At 38.0% G+C, this 26,273-nt stretch overlaps 6 protein-coding genes across 6 annotated transcripts; 1 reads left to right on the forward strand and 5 right to left on the reverse strand.

Annotated features, from left to right (window-relative positions):
- Positions 1,192-7,351, forward strand: LOC18772277 (peptidyl-prolyl cis-trans isomerase PASTICCINO1). Its single transcript, XM_020566510.1, has 21 exons — positions 1,192-1,316; positions 1,406-1,524; positions 1,655-1,739; positions 1,869-1,938; positions 2,069-2,166; positions 2,289-2,411; positions 2,587-2,619; positions 2,838-2,896; positions 3,000-3,084; positions 3,358-3,516; positions 3,672-3,729; positions 3,949-4,097; positions 4,356-4,453; positions 4,623-4,692; positions 5,249-5,308; positions 5,589-5,645; positions 6,009-6,077; positions 6,302-6,379; positions 6,464-6,565; positions 6,655-6,726; positions 6,824-7,351. Exons 2-21 carry the CDS (start codon positions 1,451-1,453, stop codon positions 7,082-7,084), a joined length of 1,860 nt encoding a protein of 619 aa, XP_020422099.1. The 5' UTR covers positions 1,192-1,316; positions 1,406-1,450; the 3' UTR covers positions 7,085-7,351.
- On the reverse strand, positions 7,758-9,088 carry LOC109949837 (copper transporter 6-like). Its single transcript, XM_020566511.1, has one exon. The coding sequence runs from the start codon at positions 8,601-8,603 to the stop codon at positions 8,154-8,156; it is 450 nt and encodes a 149-aa protein (XP_020422100.1). The 5' UTR covers positions 8,604-9,088; the 3' UTR covers positions 7,758-8,153.
- On the reverse strand, positions 9,327-9,704 carry LOC18772035 (copper transporter 1). The gene has a single exon (XM_007208546.1). The coding sequence runs from the start codon at positions 9,702-9,704 to the stop codon at positions 9,327-9,329; it is 378 nt and encodes a 125-aa protein (XP_007208608.1).
- Positions 10,141-10,999, reverse strand: LOC18775485 (copper transporter 6). Its single transcript, XM_007207695.2, has one exon. It carries the CDS (start codon positions 10,688-10,690, stop codon positions 10,211-10,213), a length of 480 nt encoding a protein of 159 aa, XP_007207757.1. The 5' UTR covers positions 10,691-10,999; the 3' UTR covers positions 10,141-10,210.
- On the reverse strand, positions 15,143-17,663 carry LOC18774646 (7-deoxyloganetic acid glucosyltransferase). The gene is made up of 2 exons (XM_007207556.2): positions 17,107-17,663; positions 15,143-16,777 (listed from the first exon to the last, which is right to left on the reverse strand). The coding sequence occupies exons 1-2, from the start codon at positions 17,606-17,608 to the stop codon at positions 15,855-15,857; spliced, it is 1,425 nt and encodes a 474-aa protein (XP_007207618.1). The 5' UTR covers positions 17,609-17,663; the 3' UTR covers positions 15,143-15,854.
- On the reverse strand, positions 24,889-25,729 carry LOC18774507 (copper transporter 6). The gene has a single exon (XM_007207819.2). The coding sequence runs from the start codon at positions 25,640-25,642 to the stop codon at positions 25,163-25,165; it is 480 nt and encodes a 159-aa protein (XP_007207881.1). The 5' UTR covers positions 25,643-25,729; the 3' UTR covers positions 24,889-25,162.

Below are 26,273 nucleotides of genomic sequence, written 5' to 3' on the forward strand. Positions count from 1 at the left end.
GAAGGCCATTGAGTTGGCCAAATCAACATGTGAAGGCAAGTTGGCCTTCAGGCAATTTTAATTAAGCAAACCGTAAGGCCATCTTATATATATGCGCTAGAGAGTGAACAAATTTCAGCCACAAAATCACGCCAACACACCCAATATTCCTTTGCAACTTGAAGACCCAACCAGCCATCCTCACAACAGCAAACCTAGCCACACCTCCATCTTGAAAACTAGCTAAGTCTGCTTGCCCGGCCAGCTCTCACACACCTCCAGCTAGCCAAAATCACATCCCAGCCAACTTGACCTTTGCAAAAAGGCATCCGGGTAGTGAGACCATTCCGGATTTTTCTTGTCTTGGCCTTTTAGAATTGGGTTCCACTTTGACCTTGGATTGAATTTTAGACCACACCCAAACAGGGTGACAACTGTTCTTACAACGTTTGCATTATCGATCAATGGTGAATTTACAATGGGGTAAGAGTGATAAACTGACCCTTGCAACTCGAAAATCATTGTTTGGGCGAGAAAATTTAACCCCCTAAAAGTTAAACGTTCTTGCCCACCACATATTAGATCCTTTGCCCTCAATGAAGCAACAAGCAACATCTTTCCAAAACAACCTTGTTTTGGCCAGGTCATTTACGATTTTATATTTAAAAATCTGAACAAAGCGATGTTGATTGGAGTTATTTTAAACCCAAATCACTACATGAACTAATCCAAGTTGAGTGAAAGTGCTTTAGATGAAAACATAATAATAAAAACGATTAATCAGAACTGATTATGATTAGAATTTTTTTTTTCTTCCAGGAAAACTGATTATAATTAGATAAATAGATCCTAAAATGAATACAAAATTATAAATGTTTAAATTAGGTTAAATATTCGGTGGATGATATTCAAGTTCGTTTTTCGACGAATTAGTGGGTGCTCTAATTAGGTGAACAACGCCTTACCAAAAGAAATAAAATAAAAGGTAGGTAACAACGATTTATTACCGGCAATATAATGGTGCCACATGTCTGCTGACAAGCCCGGCCTAGGCAGCTAGCTGGTCATATGGCGCCAAATAGCAGATCAAATCCCCTGGGCGAGTCACCACCGTATCATCTCTAGGATCAATCACCCATTCTCCAGTAAATGGTAAATACAGGTACCAATTACCGCGCGGTAAAAATATAGTCGTCTGGTCTCCATTTTAGCTTGTTTGTTGAAAAGTGGGGAGCAAATACTCAACTGAGAATTTGAAGCTGGAGCTTTGAAAATCAATGGACTCTTGAGTCAATCAGTCTGGGCTCGTCCTCAACAATCCGAATTTCAATTTTCAGGTAAACTGCGTGATTTTGAAGATAATTGACTGTACGGAATCTCCAACTCCAACTGCTTCAGCTGAGCGGAAGTTTGTTTCTTCATGTAGCGTTAGGGTTTTTGTCACTGTGGAGCTTCACGGCGTTGATCGGCGATGGATGTAGGAGAAGGTGCCGTGCAGGAAATTGTGCCACAGAAGGAGAAAGAACCTACAGAAGATGAGAAGAGGTAGGTAGTTTCAATTTGTTTTTGTTTTTGAATTTTTTTTAGTGAGTTATTATTTTGCTGAATTGCAAGATAATCAGTTTGTGAAATGCTATTTTAATTTCATAGAATTGATTTTATTTTGTGATTATAGGAGACAGAAAATAGCGCCTGGAACTTTGATGAAGGCAGTGGTGAGGCCTGGTGGAGGTGATGCAACACCTTCAGATAATTACCAGGTTGAGCTTACATTGCCTATTCATTTCATTATCTACTATTGCAATTGAAATGTGTCACGTTAATGAGTTTTGGTGGTTAATGTTATGGAAGTAAATGGTGAAAGCTAAATTGTGCTGTACATTTTGCAGGTCGTATATCATTATACTGTTAGAACATTGGATGGAGTTGTTGTTGAATCTTCCAGATCTGAATATGGAGGCAAGTTGAATTACGTGCTATTGAGCACATTTTGACATGCCTATATAGATTCATTTTGCTCGAGCTTTGAGTAAAATGATGTTAAAGTGCTCTATTGTATTTATTGGATTGAATAAACACTTTTTAACAGGCAAGGGTATCCCAATAAGACATGTTTTGGGCAAGAGCAAGATGATAGTGGGATTGCTAGAAGGAATTCCAACAATGTTGAAGGGTGAAATTGCAATGGTAATATCTTCCTCATTTCGTGAGCTTGATGTCTGCCTTTGAATGTGTGTATTTTAGCTCATTGTTATACATGCTGGTGTATCTGGCTCATTGTTTACTGATTCTAATATTTCTTTTTTCAGTTCAAAATGAAACCTCAAGTGCATTATGGTGAGGATGACTGCCCAGTTGTAGCTCCCAGTAGCTTTCCAAAGGATGATGAACTTCATTTTGAAATTGAGATGATAGATTTCTTTAAAGCCAAGGCAAGACTTTCAAAACAGAAATCTTCATTTTTAAATCATAATATCTTTGACACGGTGGAAATTCCCCTAGTACAGTTGCTTGGATGGTGATCATGCACTGGGCTTCTGATACTTCATCCTCCTCCTGACCTCACACGTTTTCTGTCTTATTTATTTACTTTTGGTTCTTTTTCAGGTCATTAGTGATGACTTGGGAGTTGTAAAGAAGGTACAGGAAATACTAAATTGTTGCATTTCTGTTTGACGTAGTTAGGAGCGTGTTTATAAACTCAGAAATTCTTTCAGGATATGTATATATATATATATATATATTTTGTGATTAAGTTCAATCACCGTAATCTGCGCAGGTGATGGTTTAGTACAAATGGTAATTCTCTGTGCTTTTCCCCCAAATTTGAAATAATAGATTCCCCATTTAAACGGCAGGTAATAACTGAAGGTCAGGGTTGGGAATGTCCAAGGGAACCTTATGAAGTCAAAGCCTGGTAAAGACAGTTTTTCCCGTTCCCAATAAGTATTCTGTTGCTGTATTGAACTGTAAATTGGAATATGCTGGAATATTCTAAGGGAGTGTATGGCTGTTTTCAGGATATGTGCAAAGACAGGTGACGGAAAAGTGATTGTTACACGTACTCAAGGCGAGCCATTTTTCTTTAATTTTGGAAAGTCGGAGGTTGGTAACCCAATGCTACTCACTTATTTGGGTTGCTTAGTTCATTTGCTTTGTTTCATGTAATATTGCTCTTAGCTGGAGTTATCTGATGTGCTCAAACTGCTATGTTGGTGGTGCTAATTCCATTCTTTGAAACACTATATAATACATAACCGCTAAAACAAATCAAGCCATACAGCCTTTAAGGTTGAGTGGATAAAAAGTCAATTTCAATATTATGCCTAAATGATACTAGTATATTTTATTCACTATTAGTCTTTGAATATAAACTAGGTACCTAAAGGTCTTGAGATGGGAATTGGTACAATGACACGTGAAGAGAAGGCAGTAATATATGTCACCAGTCAGTACTTAACTACATCTCCTTTTCTGCCTGCGGTAGAAGGTCTAGAAGAAGTTCATTTTGAAGTGGAGCTTGTCCACTTTATTCAGGTGTGCAAAGTTCTTTTCTATCATAAGTCCAGTTGCTTCTTCACGTATCTTATCTTTTTCTTGAGGTAATCTCATGTATAGCTATTTTGGCAAGGATATGCTTTGGCGGGGTATTTATGAGGCTCTGATCTAGCTTTATGGTTATGTATTATCAGGTGCGTGACATGCTTGGGGATGGGCGTCTGATTAAACGGCGTATTCGTGATGGAAAAGGTGGGGTTTAAGAGTTCTAAAGAAATCTGCGTTCCTTAGAAACATAGATTGAGAAATGCTATTCCTTTTTTCTTTTCATGTCAGATTTTCCTAATTGACTCTGTTTCTTTTCAAGTGGTAGTTTTTTTGTTATGGTGTCTATTTCACAGATCTACTATCTGCATATGTTGAATTTATGCATCAAGCGTAATTTATCTTTTATACATTTGGAACAATTAGGTGAGTTTCCCATGGATTGCCCTCTTCAAGACAGCCTACTACGTGTCCATTACAAGGGCATGCTTCAAAATGAAGAAAAGACAATCTTCTTTGATACAAGAGTTGATAACCATGGTCAGCCTTTGGAGTTCTGTTCTGGAGAAGGCCTTGTAAGTTGTTCATAATCTTTGCGATGAAATTTTTATGTGTAGTTTGAAATTTTCACTTTTCTGTTTGTGCAATATATACACATATAGGTATATATATTCAAATGTTAGTCTAACATGTGGTTATCACATGTACCTCCTTATTCAGATGGCTGATTTGCATAGTGGAATTGAAGCTAGTTGTTAACCTTGTTTGTATATGAATGGTGATTAGTTGGGCTATTCAATTCAATGTGGTGAAACTTTTCTTTTGTATTGTAGGTGCCTGAGGGATTTGAAATGTGTGTTCGTTTGATGGTGCCTGAAGAGATAGCTCTCGTCACATGTCCTCCTGATTATGCATACGACAAGTTCCCTAGGTTACTTTTAGAATACTAGCTTACAATCAGTAATTTTTATAATGATTTGTAAAAAACAGTATCCCAAAATAATACACACAGAAACACAATTGGAAGTCTCCTCTCCTGTCATTATTTCTCTTATTCTTCCAGTTTAAGTGTGTCACTGGTTTTTCCCCCATGTTATCAGGCCAGCTAATGTTCCTGAAGGTGCTCATATTCAATGGGAAATTGAGCTTCTTGGTTTTGAGATGCCAAAGGTAATCTGAAGTTGTCCTTTCTCCGAAGCGTTTCTAATAAACTAATTAACTGAAAATTGACCAATATCATTTTGATAATGTTGGTATGGTGTTATGGTTATAATTTCTGAATATTCTGGGTAATTATTTTAAAATTTTTATGTTGACCTTCTGTCAAGTAGTTACTTTAATATGAGATGAACGTTTCACCTTTGAGAATGGTCATTCAATATTTTGCATAATTTTAGAAGTGAATTTTGAGTCATCATAATTTTTTATACTATATTGTAATCTATCTTATCAACCTCGCTCCAGTATTAGCTTTTGGCTCAGAGTAACTTTGAAAGTGGTTGTGTACTGGTAGACTTATCATAGGTGTTTTGAATGCTTTAGATATTGATGTGACTAAACTATGCATACTTGGACATGCTTTATGCTTTTTCGGTTACCTGGAAATTTATCTGCACTATGTATTGAATTTTTTTCTTGCATAGGTCCCTACTTTCAAGCTCTACACTACATCATTCCTATTTCACTAGGCCATGTGGTTAATGCCTTATTCTCAAACTTATTGCAGGATTGGACTGGTTTGAACTTTCAAACAATAATGGAAGAAGCAGAGAAAATTAGAAACACGGTATGTATTATTAACATTTAATTCTTGCTGCATCAAACCATCTACCTGCTACTGATGTGTTAACACAGAAACTCATTGCATCAAAGTTCTGTTTGTGTGTGTACGTGCACAATTTTGTGGTTGCTCATATGTAGCAAGTTTTTCTAGTGGTACAAAGTTTGGTTTATATTATTATACCGCATTCAAAGAGTAGGATATTTGAACATTTTTTTTGGGTCAAGTAGGATAGTTGGACTTTAAATCATGTGAAATTGGAACTTTGATGCATTTTTCATTTCAGGGAAACAGGCTATTCAAAGAAAGAAAGTTTGAACTTGCTAAGGCAAAGTATGACAAGGTACTATGCCTTTCCTTGCATGCTTCACCTTTAGAATTGTGAGTATCCTGTGGGTGTAGACCCATTCTATCTTCATGTAGAAACAGTTTTCTTACTGCAGTCATTTGTTAACTAAATCCCATTGCGAGTTGGCTGCTACTTGTTACAACTGATTTGAATTCTGGAATATAAGTGCCACTACCCCAGTTCCTTGTTTCAATATGAGCGAGTTAAATTGTATCATTTTATAAACGGATGATAATACTACATTCCGATGTTGTAATGTCATTTTATTAAATCATAATTGCTACTGTCTCCATTAAGTCATTAAAAATGTGTCTATTGTGCTTTTATTGTCGTATCTGTTGGATGATTGTTATGCAGGTGCTACGGGAATTTAATCATGTTAATCCACAAGATGATGAGGAAGGGAAAATATTTTCAAATACAAGGGTAATCAGTTTCCTTTGCTTCTTGTATTTCTCCTTTGGGTGTCTTATTGTACATTTAATTCTTTTACTAGAGGGGATAAGTATTCTCGAATTGTTTAATTCTTGATTCTTGTAAGAGTGAAACATGTTCGTTTCATCTTCTCTAACTCGAGTAACACAACCTGTATGTTTGATAGCTTTACGCCAATGATTTTGATAATGGATTTTACTTTTGAATGTTTGTAGAATTTGTTACATCTGAACGTGGCTGCATGCTACCTGAAGATGGGAGAGTGCAGAAAATCCATAGAGACATGCAACAAGGTATGTCCTTGGACTTTGGTATTGTAGTCTGAAGTCAATTCTTTGGACTTTGGTTTTTAACTTGTTCCTGGTGGAACTATCTAGGTTTTAGAAGCAAACCCTGGACATGTCAAGGCTCTCTACCGGCGAGGAATGGCCTACATGACAGTTGGAGATTTCGAGGAAGCAAAGAGTGACTTCAACACGGTAATGTTTATAAATAATTCAGTAATATTGTATTAATTTATCTGTAAAATCTTGTATTCCTTTCTGAATTCTCTTGTGGATGCTATTAGATGATTAAATTTGACAAGTCAACTGAACCTGATGCAACAGCTGCTCTTCTAAAAGTAAAGCAGGAGGAACAGGTGAGTTGAGTTGAGCAGCAACAAGTTTGTTTTTAATGGTTTGAGATGGAGAGCAAATTGTTTATGCTATTATCTATGTCTTGCAACTAATAATCAGGAAGTGGAGAAGAAGGTGCGGAAACAATTTAAAGGACTATTTGACAAAAAGCCAGGGGAAATTGCAGAGGCTGGAACTGAAGATGTAGACGAGACTGCAGGTGAAATCCACAAGAATGATGATAAGGAGGATTCTGACGGTGATCATTCAGACGAATCTCATGAAACCGCAGACGATGCACCTAGAACTTCTTGGCTTTCTCGCCTCTGGCCCAGACGACTACTCGCAGCCCTTGGGCGGCCAGGATGCACCATTTTGTAATCACACGTCTCTTCTTAATGTTTTTAAGTCGGGAATTGTTAGTTTTTGAAGTTGCAGTTCAATGGTGTTCCGGCCATTGGCCTCACCAGTAGTTTAATTATAGATGGGTTTATAGTGAAAGGTTCAAGTGTTTGTAACCAATTGTAGACTACAGAGCGAATAGAAAAGTCCAAATACAAACGTTAAATCATGCTTCTTACTATACTCCACAAACAGTGGAAATAAAATTAGTTTAATTTCTTGCATGAGCTTGAAGAGCTCCAAAAATCATTGACTTTAAAGTTTCAAGGGTCCCTGTGAACCATTGATCTTCTTCACTGCTTGCATAATCATCAGGTCAATTGTTAAGGTTACAGACTGAGGTGGAGAAGCGAACGTCTCCAATCACTTTTGAGGTCTCAAGGACGGTTTCTGTTTCTGTAAGAGCCATTTGACCTAATTCATCTCGACCTTGAGTTATGGAAGAAGACGCCATGCCCCAATTAGAGAGTCGTTTGGGGCCTTTCTACCAGGTATTTGATTTTGTCATTTTGTATCTAACTGGGTCATCTGTTGATTCTATTTGTTTTATCTCTCTCTCTCTCTCTCTCTCTCTCTCTCTCTCTCTGTGTGTGTGTAATAATTAATCAATAATCGTATTAGCAATAATGATACCCTTTTTAAGACAATGATGGATGGTAATTATCATATTAGAGCTGCATTAAGACATTGAACAGAAACATGCAGAATATTACACAATAGCAAGTCAAATTTCAAACCACAACCAAACTAGCTAAACACAGAACAACCACCACACATAAAACTTAAAAGAAAAAATAATACCTATTTCTATTATCTCAACTAACCATTTAATCTACCATCTCTCTAATAAAAATGGGATCACCTGTTATACGGATTTTAAACTCTATTAGAGAGATAGTACGCTAGATGATGAGTTGAGATGATACAAATAGCAATACTCCTGATAAGACACAACACAAAACGACAAGCACACAGAAAACCAACACAAAAAGGTTACGAAAACAAACTAGAAACTCAAGCACCGATCAGGAAGATGAAGATCGACAAATCAAACTTTGGGGTCGGCTACGTTGGGTTGGAGGCCATGAGAACGAACCTTGATGATGAAGAAGCCGAGGGCATGGCCGGCCACGGCGGCTATCAGGATACCAGTATTGAACGACATGACAGCGAGCATGACCAAGTAAGCCAAAGCTGTGCGAAAAGTGTAGACGCCTGTCTGAGTGAGGGTGCATATGAAAGTCTTGGTGCCTGGTTTGTGTTTGGGCGAAACAGACAAGACTTCAACGGCAACAGCGAGGAGGAAGACGAAGAAGAGGGCCAAGACGTACATGGGAACGCTGTCATCAGGCCAACCACGGAAGAGGACGGTGACGTCTGTGGTCCATGTGAGGCTAGAGCTCATGGCACCATCAGTTGTGTTCTTCAGGTCGCCCTTGGGCGCAGGGGGAGTCATAGACATGCCAGGCATGCCAGCCATGTCATCTTGGTTAGACATCTCTCTCTGCTTCTCTGTGTGTGTGTGAGAGAGAGAGAGAGATAGAGTTTGGAGATTGCAAGGTTAATTACTTTGGATGATCTGGTTTTTTGGGAAAAGGGATTTTTCTTGTTGGTTTTTTAACTTAATGAATGGAGGAGCTGGAAAGCAACGCTGTTGGAGGTGATGACGAGGGTTGAGAGATAAGTGGCCTTCTCTTTTATTTTACATGGGTTTTGTTTGTTTCTTCATATGCTTTCTTTTCAAAAAGTAAAGTTCCCACTATATTAAACTTGAGAAATGCTCTCGACTTTTATGTTTCTAGACTCTGAACACAGACTATTAATCGAGCTTAACTCGTATTAGAAAAAAATTAGCAAAGTTAATTGGTGCTTAGAAAGTGGAATTAAGGAATGGGCAGGTTTATAATTTTATACATAAGGAAATGGCCGAATAGACCCCATCATACGATAGGATTGGTTGTGCTAGCTAGTGCTGTGTTCTAGCAACTTACTCAACAAATAAAATTATTCTGGTTTTAATGGTTCATTTTCTTCGTGAAGAAAAAAGAAAAGAAAAGGAATTCATGGGTTGATTCACTGGTTTCATATAACAGAGTCACATCAGAGCAAGATATTCTTCACGACATAATTCATTTCATTTCATTTCCTTGTGCTAAATGTAAAGCCAATTCATTTACAAAAATGGTAAAATAATAAAACTAATCAACATATGGGCACAAAATCAGACTTCAGGCTGGGAAGGTTTGGCCAGAGCTAGAGAACTGGCCTTGACTACCAAGTCCCCAAAGGTGTGGCCTGCCACCGCGGCTATGAAGATCCCGACGTTGAAAGACATGACAGCGAGCATGACCAAGTAGCCCATGCCGACTCGAACAGAGTAAACAGAGGCCTGAGCAATCCCGGCCACCATCGGATTGGTGGTTTGTTTAATAATGGGCCACACAGACAAAGCTTCCTTAGCAAAGGCCAGCACAAACACAAAGAAGAGTGCCAATATGTACATGCCAGTGGTTTGGTTAGGCCACCCAGTGAATAGAATTGTGGCCTCATTTCCCCAGTGGAAGCTCATCTGCATGTTCATCTTGGGCATGCCCTCCATTCTGCCCTTGCTTTTGCTTGAGTGAGAGACTTTACATTTCTCTCGGAGAGATGGGATGTGGTTTTGTGGTTGTAGATTGGGTTACAATAAAGACAGACTAGTGTTGAAACCAATGTTTTTTTTGGCTTAATTTGGGGGTGATTACAAGGGGATTAGGAACAAATGGCCTTTTTTAGAGTTATTCTAAAGATGGTATAGTACACATAAATTGAGAGGTGATCAATTCCAAACATGATTATCATTTTTATTTATTAAACACACTACTAATTCCAAATATTACAACATGCAGTGAGTCATGCCAATGCACTGAAATGCAAAACACAAGTAAGTTAGTGAAAAGTAAGTTCGAATTCCCCTCCCCATAGATCAGATTAATTTAAAGCTTTGAACTATAGCTTTGTAAATTAAAATGCAGAACACAGACAGAGTTAAATTAAAAAAGGACACCCTTTCATAAATTTACAACAAAAAGAAAAAGAAAAAAAAAACCCACCCAAGAATCGTTATTATCCGCACGTCATGGGAGGAAGACTCGCCTGTCTATCAATACCCGACCCGTCCGACTTCTTAAAAGCCCGGCTCCCGAAAAGCAAAAACCCGACCGCATGCCCCGCCACCACGGCGAGGAAAACTCCGCCGTTAAACGACATGACGGCGAGCATCACCAAATACGACAGCCCGGAGCGCAGCGTGTAGAGACCAGTCTGCAGAAACCCCACCGCGAGGCCGTTCGCGCCTGGCTTGAAGACACTGCAGTGGGAGAGCAGCTCGACGAGGACGGCGAGAACGAAGACGCAGAGCAGCGAGAGGGCGTACATGACCGGGTTGTCGCGGCCGGGCCAACCCGAGAAGAGAACTTCGGCGCTGTGGCCCCAGAAGAAGGTCATGTGCATCATCATCTTGCGGCGGCGCGTGGGCATGAAACCAGTACTTCCATTAAACGCCGGAGGCGGCGGAGATAGGATGTTGTGATGTGAAGCAGCCATTTGGTTAGTTTATAGCAGAGTTTTGATTGGGCAATTGTAATGGCTAGCCTAATATTTTCGACAATTGTCCATATATATATGTATTGTATATGGGTGATTGATGAACATGAAGAATGGTAGAAGATTATGTAATAGTTTAAAATGTGGGCATATGGCAGTCGTCGAAACGGACGCAAGGCAAGGGTTTATGGACCCACGAAAGAGGGAACAGAACGAGAATTTCTCTCGTTTTGGACTCGTGGTAGCTCACGCTCTTTATTTTGTTGCGGCAGCATCATATCATTATCAACTTTTGTGGTCTCACAACAAAAAGCACAGTTTTATTTATGCCAATTAATTTAATTCCAAGTTTAAGAAAATTGCATGCAAGAGATGATTTCTCTTAATAAATCTTATCTACCCAACAATTATGATTTTAAATGAATATCAAGTAGATGGTAAATAAGATAAATCTTACAAATGATATTCATTTGTAAATTAATCTAATCTACGAGAAAAAGTATTTATATAATTTGTAAATTAATTTAATATACGAGAAAAGTATAATGTATAACAGCAACTTTTAGAATACTCGCTTTAGAATACTGTATAACAGCAAGCTTTAGAATACTCGGTTGAAATTTAAACACTGGCAAAAGATCTTTTAAAATGGAAACGGGGGAATACAAAATTACATCAATAACATATACTTATATTCACAGTACATAACCAAATATCTCTTGCAGACTAGAGACCTTATCAATTCAAGTGAATTCATTGAAGTCCTCCAATATATGAAAAGAGAGGGAAAACAAAGGATGCTCAAACCTGCTCAAACAAAGGATGCTCAATCAGGGTTGCTTCTCTTTTATTTCTTCTCACAGTTTACATAAATGAAATATAAAAAGACTTTAAGATTTAAGTTCTCGAATGAAGGCTTAACAAAGAAATCTGAAAATTGATGAATCATTGCAAGATCCAACAAAGAAACAAAGCATCAATTACAAGACACCACCAGGCAACGCAAGCACAAGAAATCTTTATGATTATAAAAAAAGGGTAAATCTTAACCATGATTCCAAACTCGTAACTCAAAATATTTAGAGAAGTTTTCATATCTAACATAGCGGCAGCGGATGAGAAGTGGTTGAGGGGTCGTCGACCACCTCGTTACTAAGACAAAAACCAACTAAATTTTATTTTTACAGAATCAAAATCAAATAATTGCAGAAAAATAGCTAAATAAACAAAAAGAATAAAAGCACCTTTGAATCAGAGTTGTTATGTGGCTGAGCACATTGCAGAGAATCTCTAGTATATGCTGCCGTAGCAGCAAGTGGTTGGCATCGATGAAGGATGATTTTGGGAAAGAGAGTGAGAAATAAGGGCCATGAGAAATCTGAAGGGGGATGAAGAGATAGTGGGTATATAAGTGATTGGCCGGCATCGTTGGAAGATTTCATTGCCAGCGTCCTTGGAGGACTGAGTTGAAGGCATCGGTGGTGTGGAAGACGGAGAGAGTGGATATGAGAGAAGTAAATTGGGGGAAGTAACGGGTTAGGGAAATTTTTTTATTTTTAGTCTCCTAGAATTAGCCACCAAGCTATTTGGTTGCCAATATGTCAAATAAGGAAAACAACATAGTTTTAATACTTGATATTCTTTCTTACAGGAACCGCGACCAAAAAAATTGGTCGCCAAGTTTCAGGAAATATTTGGGCGGCATCTCACAAAATGTTTTCGCGGCATCTCAAATTTAGAGACGACGCAAACAACCTTAGAGACAACATAATTTGATCACCAATAATTTTCAAGCTTAGATTGGTCGCCAATTCCTTCCCTAGCGACCAAATCTTTTGGTCGCCATTCGGACATATTTTCGGTCAATTAGTTGATAAATTTGACGAAATTATTGGCGACGAATTAAAAAACTTGGTCTCCCATAACCTTGCTTGGCGACCAAATTTGGGTTGGTCGCAAAAGATTTCGTCGCAAAAGAGGTTTTTTCTTGTAGTGTGACTAGTCATAATCTTTAGAAATTTAGTGAATGCAATGTAGTGCAATGCAGAATTTACCTTTGTCAAACACATTGTTTTCCATCATAATGCAGCCAGATAAGAATACATGGAGAAGTAATTCTTAATCTAAACTTAGAGCTTGGGAAATTACAATGATTATCTTAATACAAAATTGTCAAGGGAAGCCAAAAGAAAATCACAAAATGCACACACTTACAATCTCCCCCTTTTTGGCTTTCCTTGACAACACACTCTCTAAATACACTCAACCCATAAACAACCCATAGAGATGATGAATGTAGGTACCTACAAGAACAACCAATCTCCCAGGCACAAAACAAGCATATTATATCACATAAATTTGAAACAATATGCAATATGGGGTTGAGAGTGTTCTCCCCCTTGTTGCTAAGGAAAGTGCAAAAAAGGTAATAAGATAACAGTAGCACACAAGGCACATAACACAGTTTGATTAAAGCAAAAGTCAGGGGCCCTCAAAAACACCCCTTACATATCGTAAATGTTAACAGACTTCTGAATGGAGTTGACGACATGAGTAACATGAAACATTAAACCTTGGTCAAGGGGGAAAGTGGGTCATTTGAATTTTGTGGGGACAAACTGAGCTTTGACTGTAATTTTGGGGGCATTGTTATAAATCAGCCTATTTTTTATTATTATAATCAAGCACCTCATCAACTTTGTTAAAAATCATGTCAACCATAGGTTTTTGGGTTGTTTCTTATGGGGCTCATTGTATTCTCCATTTCAGTCTCACTATTTGCAATCTTTTTTTGTCAAATGCTAGAGAGATTGCATTTATAAATTACGTCATAAGTGCAGTACAAATACAAAAGCCTCAAGGGCTAGAACAAATGCCCCTGAAGGGCTACACCAAACACTGGAGAATCTAATCACAACATCAAACTTATATGGTACACCTCCACTTAAAGCCACTCAGGGCCAACTTAATGCCATACAAGGCCACCGACAGTCAGACTTAATCGCCTCAGATATGTAATAACCAAGTACATAACCCATAATGCAACTTATAAACCAAATTCTCCCCGAAGAGAAACCACAACCACAACTCAATAACTCAACAAAGTTGATGCACTTATTGGACCAAAACAAAAACTGAAAACCAACAACAGCCAACCCTAGCCTATGAAAATGGCTTGGAAGAAAGCAAATTTGAATGAATTCTTGAAGATTCTTCCATCCTAAATCATTCAAAATATAAACTTCCTGTAACACCTATACAATACCAATTAATTTAAGATTGTATTTATGTATGTGTATGTAATTTAAATTCATTCAAAAAAAAAAAAATTTAAGAAGATGAATTATGTATAAATAAAAGAAAACACAGAAGAAATAAAATGAGACATGAATGGGAGGTACAGACAGAGCCCACTTTGATATAGTCAATCGTATGAGTCAACTTTGGTGGCCTCGCAAAGATAACTAGCAATTCCAGCCATTAAGGCCTTTCCTTTTCCCCCACCATAAATGCAAAGACAACCAGATATGACCAACTCATTTTTTTCCAATTCAAATTCCTCATTCAAGAGCACCTACTTTCAACTTATATGAAAGTCCAAATTTGAATATTGGTTAATAGTTGTCAAATATTTACAAACTATATCATCTATCTTACCTGTCAAATCCCTTATTTTTAGTATTTATATTTAATTTTTAAACTTAATTTGATAACTTGCTAAGTTGGATATTAGTCATCAGGTTCTTCTTCCTTCCTTCTTTGTGCGTCCTCCAACACACCCAAACCTTGTAACTTTCTTTTTGTCCAAAAAAAAAAAAAAAACCTTGTAACTTTCTTAGAAATTGAACCAAACGGAATATTTGGTTTCTTTTATGTTTTTATGCAATTCATTTAATTTAATTTCTTGTTGGGTTTTGGGTTAAGGTTGGCATTCATAATTCTTTTCACTGATTGCTTGAAGTTGTTTGGGTGCATGAAGCCCTGATCTTATTTGCCCGGAGCTTGATAATATCTTATCTCGATCTATTTTCATGGTTAATATCTTATCTCGATCATTTCTTAATATTTAACATTAAACAACAAATATAAAGGAGTTTTAGTACAAAAGCAAGACAGTCTCGTAAATTTTGGGGAGAATGCACCAACGCAATTCATCTCAACACTGAAAGTTTCAATCATAACATTTATTGTGTTGCGGTAGGTTAACACCATTTCTTCACTCCTCCATCACCTCTTGTTTCTTTCTTACTTACACATTTTACTAGGCGGCCTTGGGGTGGTGCAAGTGGCTCCACCGCACAGGGTCCCTGATTTTTGAGGCCCATGTTGGTATATATGCTTGACAATTGACATAAAACAAAAAAAAAATCCAACACTTGGGGATGTTGTATAGTGTGTTTACATGCGACTTTTGCTATGATGATTGTGGAAGATCGTTGGAATTTTCATAAAAAAATTTATGAACTCTTGTCGTGGTTACAAAATAAATAATCGATTTTTTTTATACCTACCATTACTTTGCATACCCTTTTATTTTTGTGGTCAAATGTCTCTGCTTACTATTAGGTCATGCATGTGTGCATGAGGCCTTTAATATATGCATGATAAATTGTGTTTACATAAGTCTCCAGAATTTTATCAAACAAAACAATTTGTGCGAAGTTAGAAGACAAATTAGTCGCGGTGGAATTTGTTTTGTGGTATTTGTTTTAATCCCACAAAACAATAGAACACCAACACCTACAATTGAAGTTACAAACAGCAATTTGTGGATTGATCCCTTGCATGCATGTATCACTTCACTTGTGGATGAAAATTTTGGATTTTTTTGGATTGTTTATTCAAGAAGCAATGATACACACACGAACAAGACATATAAACTTAAGCAATCTACTTGATACACAATTTCTTTTATTAGGTCTTCAGTAAGTTTCTCCACGTTGTTGTACGAAGTACGAGCCAGCTTCACAAACAGCATTCTGAGCCAATTTTGCGAACCTCTCCACAGACTTGGGAATGTGCTCACTTGCATGATCTTCCCTCAAATCCCTTACATCAGACTTATCCTTCATATCAAACCCAATCTTCCAAACCTCATCACCAAATAACACAACAAATTATTCCAATGAAAAGTGAAATATAATATCACCAGCTAGCCAGCTAGCTAGTTCTGGTGTTGCAAATTTCGAATGTATTCGATCAGCTGCTCCAAGTTGTTGTGAGAAGATCCACCTTCGGCAACACTGTCACGAGCCAATTTCGAAATGGCATCCATGGAGCTCTGGATCTCCTCCCTTTTGGATCCCATCAAAGTTTGAACCATGCTCTCAATGTTGGACCGGTCACAATTTTCGTTCAATTGGAGACCAATCTTCCACTGCCGGCAAACAGTTCTGCTAATAATATAATGGTCCCCCAACTTCGGCCAACAGATCATGGGCAGCCCGGCCACAATGCTTTCAAGCGTCGAGTTCCACCCACTGTGGGTCAAAAACCCACCTACCGATTTGTGGGCTAGCACCTCCTCCTGCGAAACCCAATCCACTATGCACCCTCTTTCTTTCGTACCATTTTCCAGCTCTGCGGGAATTTGGTGGTCCCCAGATGTGATGTCAGACCTCATGACCCACAAAAACGGGTGTCCACTGTTGACCAGACCGTACCAAAACTCTATCACCTGGGCACGTGTCAAGTGAACCAAAGTCCCGAAGCTAACGTAGATAACCGATTTGGACGGCTGGGAGTCCAGCCACGTCATGCAGTTTAGGTCGCTTTTCCAAAGAGAGCCGTGGGATGCTAGACCTCGAGACATGTCACCTATTTGGGAGTTGAGGAGAGCGTGGAGTGGTCCGAGGGTGTAAATCTTGGGAAACATGAGGGCCATGTGGGAAATGCAAGGGGCATCGAGCTCATAAACTGTGTCGAGAATGAGAGCCGATGCTCGTTTTAGGGTTTGGGTCTCGTTGATAGCAAATTGAAGAGATGGGTGGTCAGCTTGTTTGACTCGGCAAAAACCTGGCAAGTCTTGGCGATGCAAAAGGCCTTCCATTCCGGGCACTCCCGTAATTTCCACATTCATGTCATCATCTATTTAGAACTCACAAATCACATAATTTTTTTATTTTTTTTAAAGCAAGTTAATTAATTATGACAGCTTTGTGGTGACGACTTCCAAAATATTGTATTACATGCGCGGGAGGATCTTGTTATAGAAGTTTCAAAAATATTACACGTATCATTCCACCCCAACGTGTTACGTGTCAATTTATTAATGTTTATATTTCAAGTTTTATTTAAGTTTTCTATTATCCAAAATCCATGTAAATAAGTTTCATAAGACAAATAATTGAAGTGATATGGAGGTCGTTCATATATATGGAGATGAATAAAATAAGAGGTGAAGTAGAGACTCTTACCTTGAAAAGGAAGCTGGCCATTCTCAATGAGCTTGGGGAGACAAAGACAAGTCCACAGGTAACGAGGACAAGGAACGTTAAAACTTAGAATGGGCAGACCTAGCTCCTCCCCCACATCAAACGCAAAAGTCACGAGCCCATCTGTCATGATACAGCTCGGAGGCGGCACCAGAGCATCATTCGATTCGGCCTTAAATGAAATGGTTTTGAGGAGCTCCCGGAAATGAGGCCTAATGGACGTCTTCAACGCAATCAACAACTGGCTATTCAGGGTACGGGGGTCGTCCTCGGGGAGGCCATCGGAGATGGACTCGAAATGGAGGGTGGGGAAATGAATCGAGAGGGCTTGGCGGTTGGCCAAGCGCTGGTGGTTGTGGTGAGTGTTGACATAGGTGACATGAAGGCCTGCATGGCAGAGAAGCTCGGCTAAGCATAGCAAGGGCTTCATGTGACCTTGGAGCGGGAAGGGAAAGATGACTACGTGAGGTTGCTTCATTGCCATTGAGTTAATATTTTAGCTAGGTTGTCTTGCTCTTAGGGCTTTCTTAATTGTAAGTTATATGAACCTAGTACGGAAGGGGCGGTATGTATAGAATCTGGAAATGGCATATAAAATTGCACGGCGTTGAAAATGTAAACATAAACTAAGTCGTGCATACGTACACGTAATACTATACCTTGACTTCAAAAAATAAAAATAAAAATAGGTTCAAGGATGGCGGCCACGTCACATATGATATATACATCAAGGTTGTTAATGTCTGTGTTGGTACCGTAACTGACCGAGCAACTAGCTTGGCAAGATCAACCAAGTGCTATGCTATTAGAGGTCATCACCTTAGCCAAAGAAGCCTTACCACAAGTCACAAATCTAAGCAAGGCAAGAGGAGTCCCACATCAGAAAACTACAAGAAATGAAAACTCCCCCTCACATTAAAAGAAGACTACTCTTTCCTTAGAAGGGGACTGGCTCTTGGGGACTCTCTCTTCTGGATCCATCTCTGGGCTGGGCTTCTCACTTGTTATCTTTATATTTGGGTCTAATCCTCTTGTACAAATGTAAACAAACGTTATCATAATGAGAACATCTTTCTCCGTGGACGTAGTCTTTCATTCGGGTAAACCACGTATATATTGTCTTCCATATGTTTATCGCTTGCCCAAATCCTCACACACTTGGTGAAGGTCCTCACCTTCATCCATCACTCCTCATTACTAAGTTGGACTCAATCTTGGCCGAACCATTTTGAGCATCAACAATATGCATTTTGAATTATTTTTTTTGGCTTCCCTTGACTATTTTCTAATATGATTTTTATTGTTTTTATCAAGGTCAAGTTTAGATTAAGATTAGCTTCTCTAGGTGTTCTTAACTAATAACTATCCTATGGAGGTTCAAGCAAATTGACAAAGGTAAATTGTGCATTGAATCACATTGCTTTTTATCACAAATGGTCCTTCAGGTTTACAAAATTGTCACGAATCGTCCTTCAAGTTTTTTTGTGACACTAATAGTCCTTCAGGTTATCATCCACCTATCAAAATGGTTATTCTGTTAGTTTATGTCAAAACTTACGTTAAAATCACGATCGTACTCAGCTTGCTTTTTGAAATGATAATCGCATTATTCCACTCAACCTTCGGCCAAACCCAATTGGCATAACTCTTTCCCTCCATTTCTTCATCGGGCCCTCCATCTAAACTGCAGCATATATATAACCTTTTCCCTCCATTTCCTCCTCGGGCCCTCCTCTCTATTTGGGGTTCCAGTTGGCACAATTAGGGTTTTTTGGGTATTTAATTGATAAAGTTGGTATGCAAAAGGAATATCTGGGTTCATAAGAGTCAAATACGCATTATTCTTCTTACAAAAGTGACTGGATGGATGAGCCCGAGGAGTTCTTTCGAAAGGGGGGGAAACAGCCAAAGTATACAGGTTAGTTTTTTAATCTTTGTTAAATTGTAAACTACAGGTTGTCTGCAAATGTGGTTGTTTTGTTTTGTGGAACATGTGGTTGTATTTTGGTTGTGCAATATTTTTAAACTTTTTATATTTGTCAATGATATCTTTATGTTTTTCAGTTTGGCTGTATCTTTGGTGTGAACCATGTTTGTTTTATTTGGTTTGAGAATTATGGAAATATGTCGTGTACTACTACTCTGTTTATTAGTAGTTGAGTTATGTATTATTTATTACTTAATTGTTAGGTCTGTTTTTTACCTAATTTTTTTTAGGTGCTGATATTAAAAAAAAAAAAAAAAAGAAGAAGATAATTAAGTTAAAATAAGGCTTTTGGCATTGTTTAATTATTTCTTCTTGGCATATCCTGATAAATTTAGTCTTGAGATTCATCATGGAGGCAAACTGATTAAAAGGGGAGGCATGAATATGTAGGAGGAGAGGTTGTGTTTCTTGACCACGTAGATGGAGATAAAATGTCATGGATTGAGCTTGTGAGGATTGTAGAACAATTAGGATATGAAAGAAATGAGTTAGTTTTTTATTACAAGGTGGACAATGAGGATTTTAAAATCTTAGAAAATGATGAGCATGTGTTGAAGATGGTTGCAGCCATGCCTGAGAGTAGAATTATGCCTTTGTATGTAGTTAGACAACAACCAGCAAGTCAACCTTGTATGCCTATGAACACTGTTGATGTCTTTGATGTGGTGCACTGGTTTTTTGAGTACTGATGTGGTTCAATAGTTTTTTTAGGACTATGTATTTGATGTGCCATTGATAATGAATTTGTAGGACTTCTATTTTTCAAATTGATCCATGAGTTTGGTCTTTCTCTGGAGTTCTCCATTGTTGGTCTTTCTCTTGAGATTGGATTGTTTCAATTTCTTCAGAAGTTTACTTTTTTGATTGGTTATGTACTACATGGGCGCTAAAATGGAAGGACCATGAGGAAATGGAGGGAAAGGGTTCTGACGGTTGGGTTTGGTCGAAGGTTGAGTGGAATGATGAGATTATTATTTCAAAAAGCAGGCTGAGCACGTGATTTTAACTTAAGTTTTGACAGAAACTAACAAAAGGACCATTTTGATGGGTGGATGGTAACCTGAAGGACTTGTAAGAAGATAGAAGAATAAAGCTGGTGGTTTTCAGTGGAAACTCAAATGCATGGGTCAACCTTCTGGTTTTATAGAACCTCTGGTTTTCCGTATTTCGGATATTGCTTGCTCCTATTCTTTCTGCAGACCAATTTGCTGACATTCTCACCAAGGGTCTTTCTACTCCTCTGTTTCAGCAGCATTGTTCCAATCTTATGCTTGGCTCTTCCAAGCATGCGATTGAGAGGGGATGTAAAGATATCAATGGTCCTAGTGCTGCCACGTGTAAGAAGATTGAAGAATAAAGTTGTTGAGATATTGTTAGACCTGTTAGGCAGTTTAGGCAAACTGTTAGTATTGATAAGAGAAGGTTAGAGATGTTAGAGAGGTTAGAAAACATGTGAACAAGGCTTTAACTCAGTTGATATAAAGTCTGTAGTTGTGCTCAGTTGAGCTTAATGGGAAATACAACAAGTCTCTTATCTATCTATGAAATTCTCTCTGCTCTCTCTGCTTTACTTCTTTTCTCTCTGCCCTATATTTCTTTTCAGTCTTCCTATCTTAACATGGTATCAGAGCCATGGATCGATCCTAATATTTTGTTTTTCTGCTTCCGCACTCTCTTCCTCTTTGTTTTCTCTCTCTGGCTTCTTTCTCCACTCAAACATAGCAACCAATTTTGTGTTCTTTCCTCTGCCTATTACCTGTTTGATCTTTTGTCTCATTGAAAATTCTTCTTCAATATTTCTTTTTCTGAAAATTTCTTCTTTCTCAACCCTAAATTCTTCTCTTTTCTTCTTGGATTCTCCATATGGTGACTACTACTCAACTTCAGATTCTCCGATCCCCGATTACCTATTTCATTCCTACTGTTTCTACCTCTCTCATTACCTCTGTTTCTTCATGAATTTCTCCTCTACTCATCTTTATTGAATTTTATTCTTTCTAGCAAGTTTAAAGAATAGTTTTGCCTATCGGCTATTTGCTAAATTGCTCCAATGAAATCCTAGTCTTGATTTTCTCCAAAATTGACCTTTCTAATTATTCTTCTTGCTCTTTTCAACTTGTGATCCTTATTTGTGCTGAAATCTTGAAATCTAGCACAATTACAATTGAACTATTACTCAGAAGTAAGGCACGATGGTGAAATTTGATTGGGAACCTTACATTCCTCTGTTTTTCTGCTTCCTCTGACATTTGAGTTGCAATTCTTGCGATTATGGTTCAAGAACGATCATTTCTAGCCCACGACTGTAATTCCTCAGGTTATCTTCTTCATACTGTAATTCCTCAGGTTATCTTCTCTATTCTGCTCTTCTGGGTTTTCTTGGATTGCATATCATTTATTGGTTGGTGTGAGTAAAGATTCCTTTCTTGTTCCAAATATGGTGACTGCCTCTCAGTTAGTGATTCCTCACTCTTCTATTGCTTCACTGGTTCCTATGGTTTCTAATGTCCATGTCAAATTGGATGATACTAATTACTTGCAATGGCACTTCCAAATGAACTTGATGCTAGAATGTCATGGCATACTTGGTTTTGTGACTGGTTCCCATCCATGTCCACCTCAGTTTGTTGTTGGTTCTAATTATGAGGAAATTGAAGCATATAAGGTCTGGCAGCTACATGACAAAGCTTTGATGCTATTACTCTCTACTACTTTGTCTGCCTCTGCTATTTCTTGTGTAATTGGTAGTAGGGAGATGTGGTTAACTTTGAAAGAAAGGTTTGCTATTATTACCAAGCCTAGTATTTTTCTTCTGAAGACTTGTCTCTACAATATGAAGAAAGGTTCGGATTCTATAGCTCAATATCTTAATCATATTAAGGATGCAAGAGATCAGCTATCTTGTGTTGGTGTGCACTTTGCTGATGAAGACATTATCATCTTGGCTTCCAATGGTTTACCTGCAGAATACTACACTTTTAGGTGTGTTATGCGATGCCGAGAAAGTTTGCTCTCATTCAAGGAGTTTCAATGTCAATTGCTTGCTGAAGAAATAATGCTTGCTAATGAACAAAAAGAAATAATGCTTGTTCATTCTGGTCATGCTTGCTATAGAGGTTCACCATATCACAGTCCAGGTAGAGCTACTTCCTATTGTCCTCAGGAATCAAGATCTTGTACTGCTATAGTCCCACAGTCGATAGGTCATCAAGAGATTTTGTTTACTACCTCCGCATCAACTGTTCCACCGTTACTAACTAAGACAGTCTTTAGTATTGATACATTTGTTGAAGAGGAAGCCACTGTGTCTCCAATTGGTTCTCTAATTTCTAAACTCCAACTTTCAGATGAAATAATTGCTCCTGCAGATGTTGTGCTGCCTCAGATACCCACACGCTCTATAGTAAACCCTTTTGTGGGCCATGCATATGGTGCTGATTCCATTACATCATTTCAGGCAATGACCTTACATGATGGCAAGGCCTCTGGTTATCATGATGAGGGTGAAACTGGCAAGACTATTATCTCTGGAAATGACAAGTTTGCTGGGGACATTCCTTTGGTGACGCAAAATTGCATTTTGATCGCATTTCGCATTTTGATATCAATGTAGTTCCAGATACACAAATATGTGTGCTAGCCAGTGACATTGATTACAATGCCACAGACCTGCTAGTCGTTCCTTTAACGATTGTCAGTTTCATTTTGGCATTGGCTGGTGGTTTTCAGTGAAAACTCAAACACATGGCTCAACCTCCTGGTTTTATAGAACCTCTGGTTTTCTGTATGGATATTGCTTGCTCTTATTCTTTCTGAAGACCAGTTTGCTGACCTTCTCTCCAACGGTCTTTCTACTCATCTGTTTCAGCAGCATTGTTCCAATCTTATGCTTGGCTCCTCCAAGCATGCGATTGAGGGGGGATGTAAAGTTATCAATGGTCCTAGTGCTGCCACGTGTAAGAAGATTGAAGAATAAAGCTGTTAAGATATTGTTAGACCTGTTAGGCAGTTTAGGCAAACTGTTAGTATTGATAAGAAAAGGTTAGAGATGTTAGAGAGGTTAGAAAACACGTGAACAAGGCTTTAACTCAGCTGATATAAAGTCTGTAATTGTACTCAGTTGAGCTTAATGGGAAATACAACAAGTCTCTTATCTATCTCTGAAATTCTCTCTGCTTTCTCTGCTTTTCTTCTTTTCTCTCTGCTCTATATTTCTTTTTAGTCTTCCTCTATTAACATATTAGTGTCACAAAAAAAAACCTGAAGGACGATTCGTGATAATTTTGTACACCTGAAGGACCATTTGTGATAATTAAAAAAAAAAAAAACCCAATTAGATATGATAACTCATGGCACACAGGCCCAAAAACAAAACAAGAAAAAAGATACTGTATCTCAGCTATTTTTCTCATACAATGAAATTCAAGTTGAACACACACACCACCCCCCCCACCCCCCCCTCCAAAAAAAAAAGGAAAAAAAACCTAAGAGGATTAGCTTATACAATGATGAATGATGAGATGCTGGCATTTATACCGCAAGGTTACACAAAATTGGAAATAATAGTCAATATGAAGAAATGACACAAAATTGAGTTTCACGTTGTTTCGAAGTCACCCGATATGTAGGTAAGATCCAGTCACTCTCAATCGACATAATATTTTTCTAAATAAAAAAAATTATTTCAGAATATATCGTATTGAAAACCTTAAACCAACATTACCTATAAATATTGTGGAAAATATAAAATACAATAGTATAAACACGCGAACATATATAATGAGTAAAATAACAAAGAAATTAAGATATTCTTCGTTAAGTTCGCCTGTCCAAAAAACAAGTCTCAATAATGTAATTGTTTTTGTCGTTTGCAAAAAGTCTCAATGCAACACAACACATACAAGTTAGTGTGGAAATCTTCCACGCATTCATCTCCATCTAGCGAACTATGGAACTATCGAAACCGATTCTTTCTATACATTATTCATACAATTAAGATCAATTTGAAAGTAGCATTCATTTCTTAATTGAACAAATCTTCGAATTTAGTGAGTTATTCAATTCAATTTAATTTTCGATACCAAACATGAACTATGAAATTTATACATGTTACAAGCTTATTGATTGTGAGGTTGGAAATCCAAACCAACTATTTGATCCCAGTTTCATGGCATTATTGTTATTTTTTCGATCAATATACAAGGTTAGCTATCAAATAAGCTAGTATTCTCAAACGAAATAACTAATATACCATGCATTCAAACTATTCCAACGAAATGACTAATATATATCATGTAATTCTCACGTATTATTAAATAAAAATAATATGTATTAAAATAAATGGTACATTCTATACCCAAGTTTTTAATTGTTTTTTAAAAAATCGTATAGCCCGGCGGCTATGCTCATTTTTAAATTGTTTTGAAACATATTACAGTCGCACGGCTTTATATTTTTGACACGTGGCGCATTATTGAGCTGGTGTTTATATATAAATGGTATAGCCGTCCAGCTATAAGTGATTTTTTGAATTTTTTATTATATTAAATAGTATAGCCATCCGGCTTTACTGTTTTGACACGTGGCATCAATGCGATAGGCTCGTCTCTTTTTTATTATATATAAATAGTATAGCCGCACGGCTATACTTTTTTAAAAATAAATTTGATCCTGAAAATTTCGCCGGCGTAGACCTCTGCTGACGAACATGATTATCATTTTTATTTATTAAACACATAAATTGAGAGGTGATCAATTCCAAACAAGATTATCATTTTTATTTATTAAACACACTACTAATTCCAAATATTACAACATGCAGTGAGTCATGCCAATGCACTGAAATGCAAAACACAAGTTAGGTTGGTTGCTCTGGGCTATGAACAGTAAGTTTGAATTCCCCTCTCCATAGATGAGATTAATTTAAAGCTTTGAACTGTAGCTTGTAAATTAAAATGCAGAACACAGAGAAAGTTAAATTAAAAAAGGACACCTTTTCATAAATTTACAACAAAAATAAAAATAAAAATAAAACCCACCCAAGAATTGTTATTATCCGCACGTCATGGGAGGAAGACTCGCCTGTCTATCAATACCCGACCCGTCCGACTTCTTAAAAGCCCGGCTCCTGAAAAGCAAAAACCCGACCGCATGTCCTCCCACCACGGCGAGGAAAACGCCGCCGTTAAACGACATGACGGCAAGCATCACCAAATACGACAGCCCGGAGCGCAGTGTGTAGAGACCAGTCTGCAGAAACCCCACCGCGACGCCGTTCGCGCCGGGCTTGAAGAAGCTGCAGTGGGAGAGCAGCTCGACGAGGACGGCGAGAAAGAAGACGCAGAGCAGCGAGAGGGCGTACATGACCGGGTTGTCTCGGCCGGGCCAACCCGAGAAGAGAACCTCGGCGCTGTGGCCCCAGAAGAAGGTCATGTGCATCATCATCTTGCGGCGGCGCGTGGGCATGAACCCAGTACTGCCATTAAACGCCGGAGGCGGCGGAGATGGGATGTTGTGATGTGAAGCAGCCATTTGGTTAGTTTATAGCAGAGTTTTGATTGGGCAATTGTAATGGCTAGCCTAATATTTTCGACAGTTGTCCGTATTGTATATGGTTGATTGATGAACATGAAGAATGGTAGAAGATTATGTAATAGATTACAATGTGGGCATATGTCAGTCGGCGAAACGGACGCAAGGCAAGGTTTATGGACCCACGAAAGAGGGAACAGAAAGAGAATTTCTCTCGTTTTGGACTTGTGGTAGCTCACGCTCGTTATTTTGTTGCTGCAGCATCATATCATCAAAAGCAGAGTTTTATTTATGCCAATTAATTTAATTCCAAGTTTAAGAAAATTGCATGCAAGAGATGATTTCTCTTAATAAATCTAATCTACCCACAATTATGATTTTAAATGAATATCAAGTAAATGGTAAATAAGATAAATCATACAAATGAATATTTCAAATTAATCTAATCTATGAAAAAAGATATTTAAACTCGGCCAAATGACCTTACCTATCAACCTTACATAAAGTAATTTTACAAAATAAATCCTGTGTCATAATTTCACAAGTGCGAGTGGAAAAGTGGAAGGTGATGGAGGTGCGCGTAGGAGTGGAATTAGGATTAGTTCACAGATGAGCTGTGAGTATGAGCATG

This window comes from Prunus persica, chromosome G6 (assembly GCF_000346465.2).
Source record: "Prunus persica cultivar Lovell chromosome G6, Prunus_persica_NCBIv2, whole genome shotgun sequence".
NCBI classification, from domain to species: Eukaryota; Viridiplantae; Streptophyta; class Magnoliopsida; order Rosales; family Rosaceae; genus Prunus; species Prunus persica.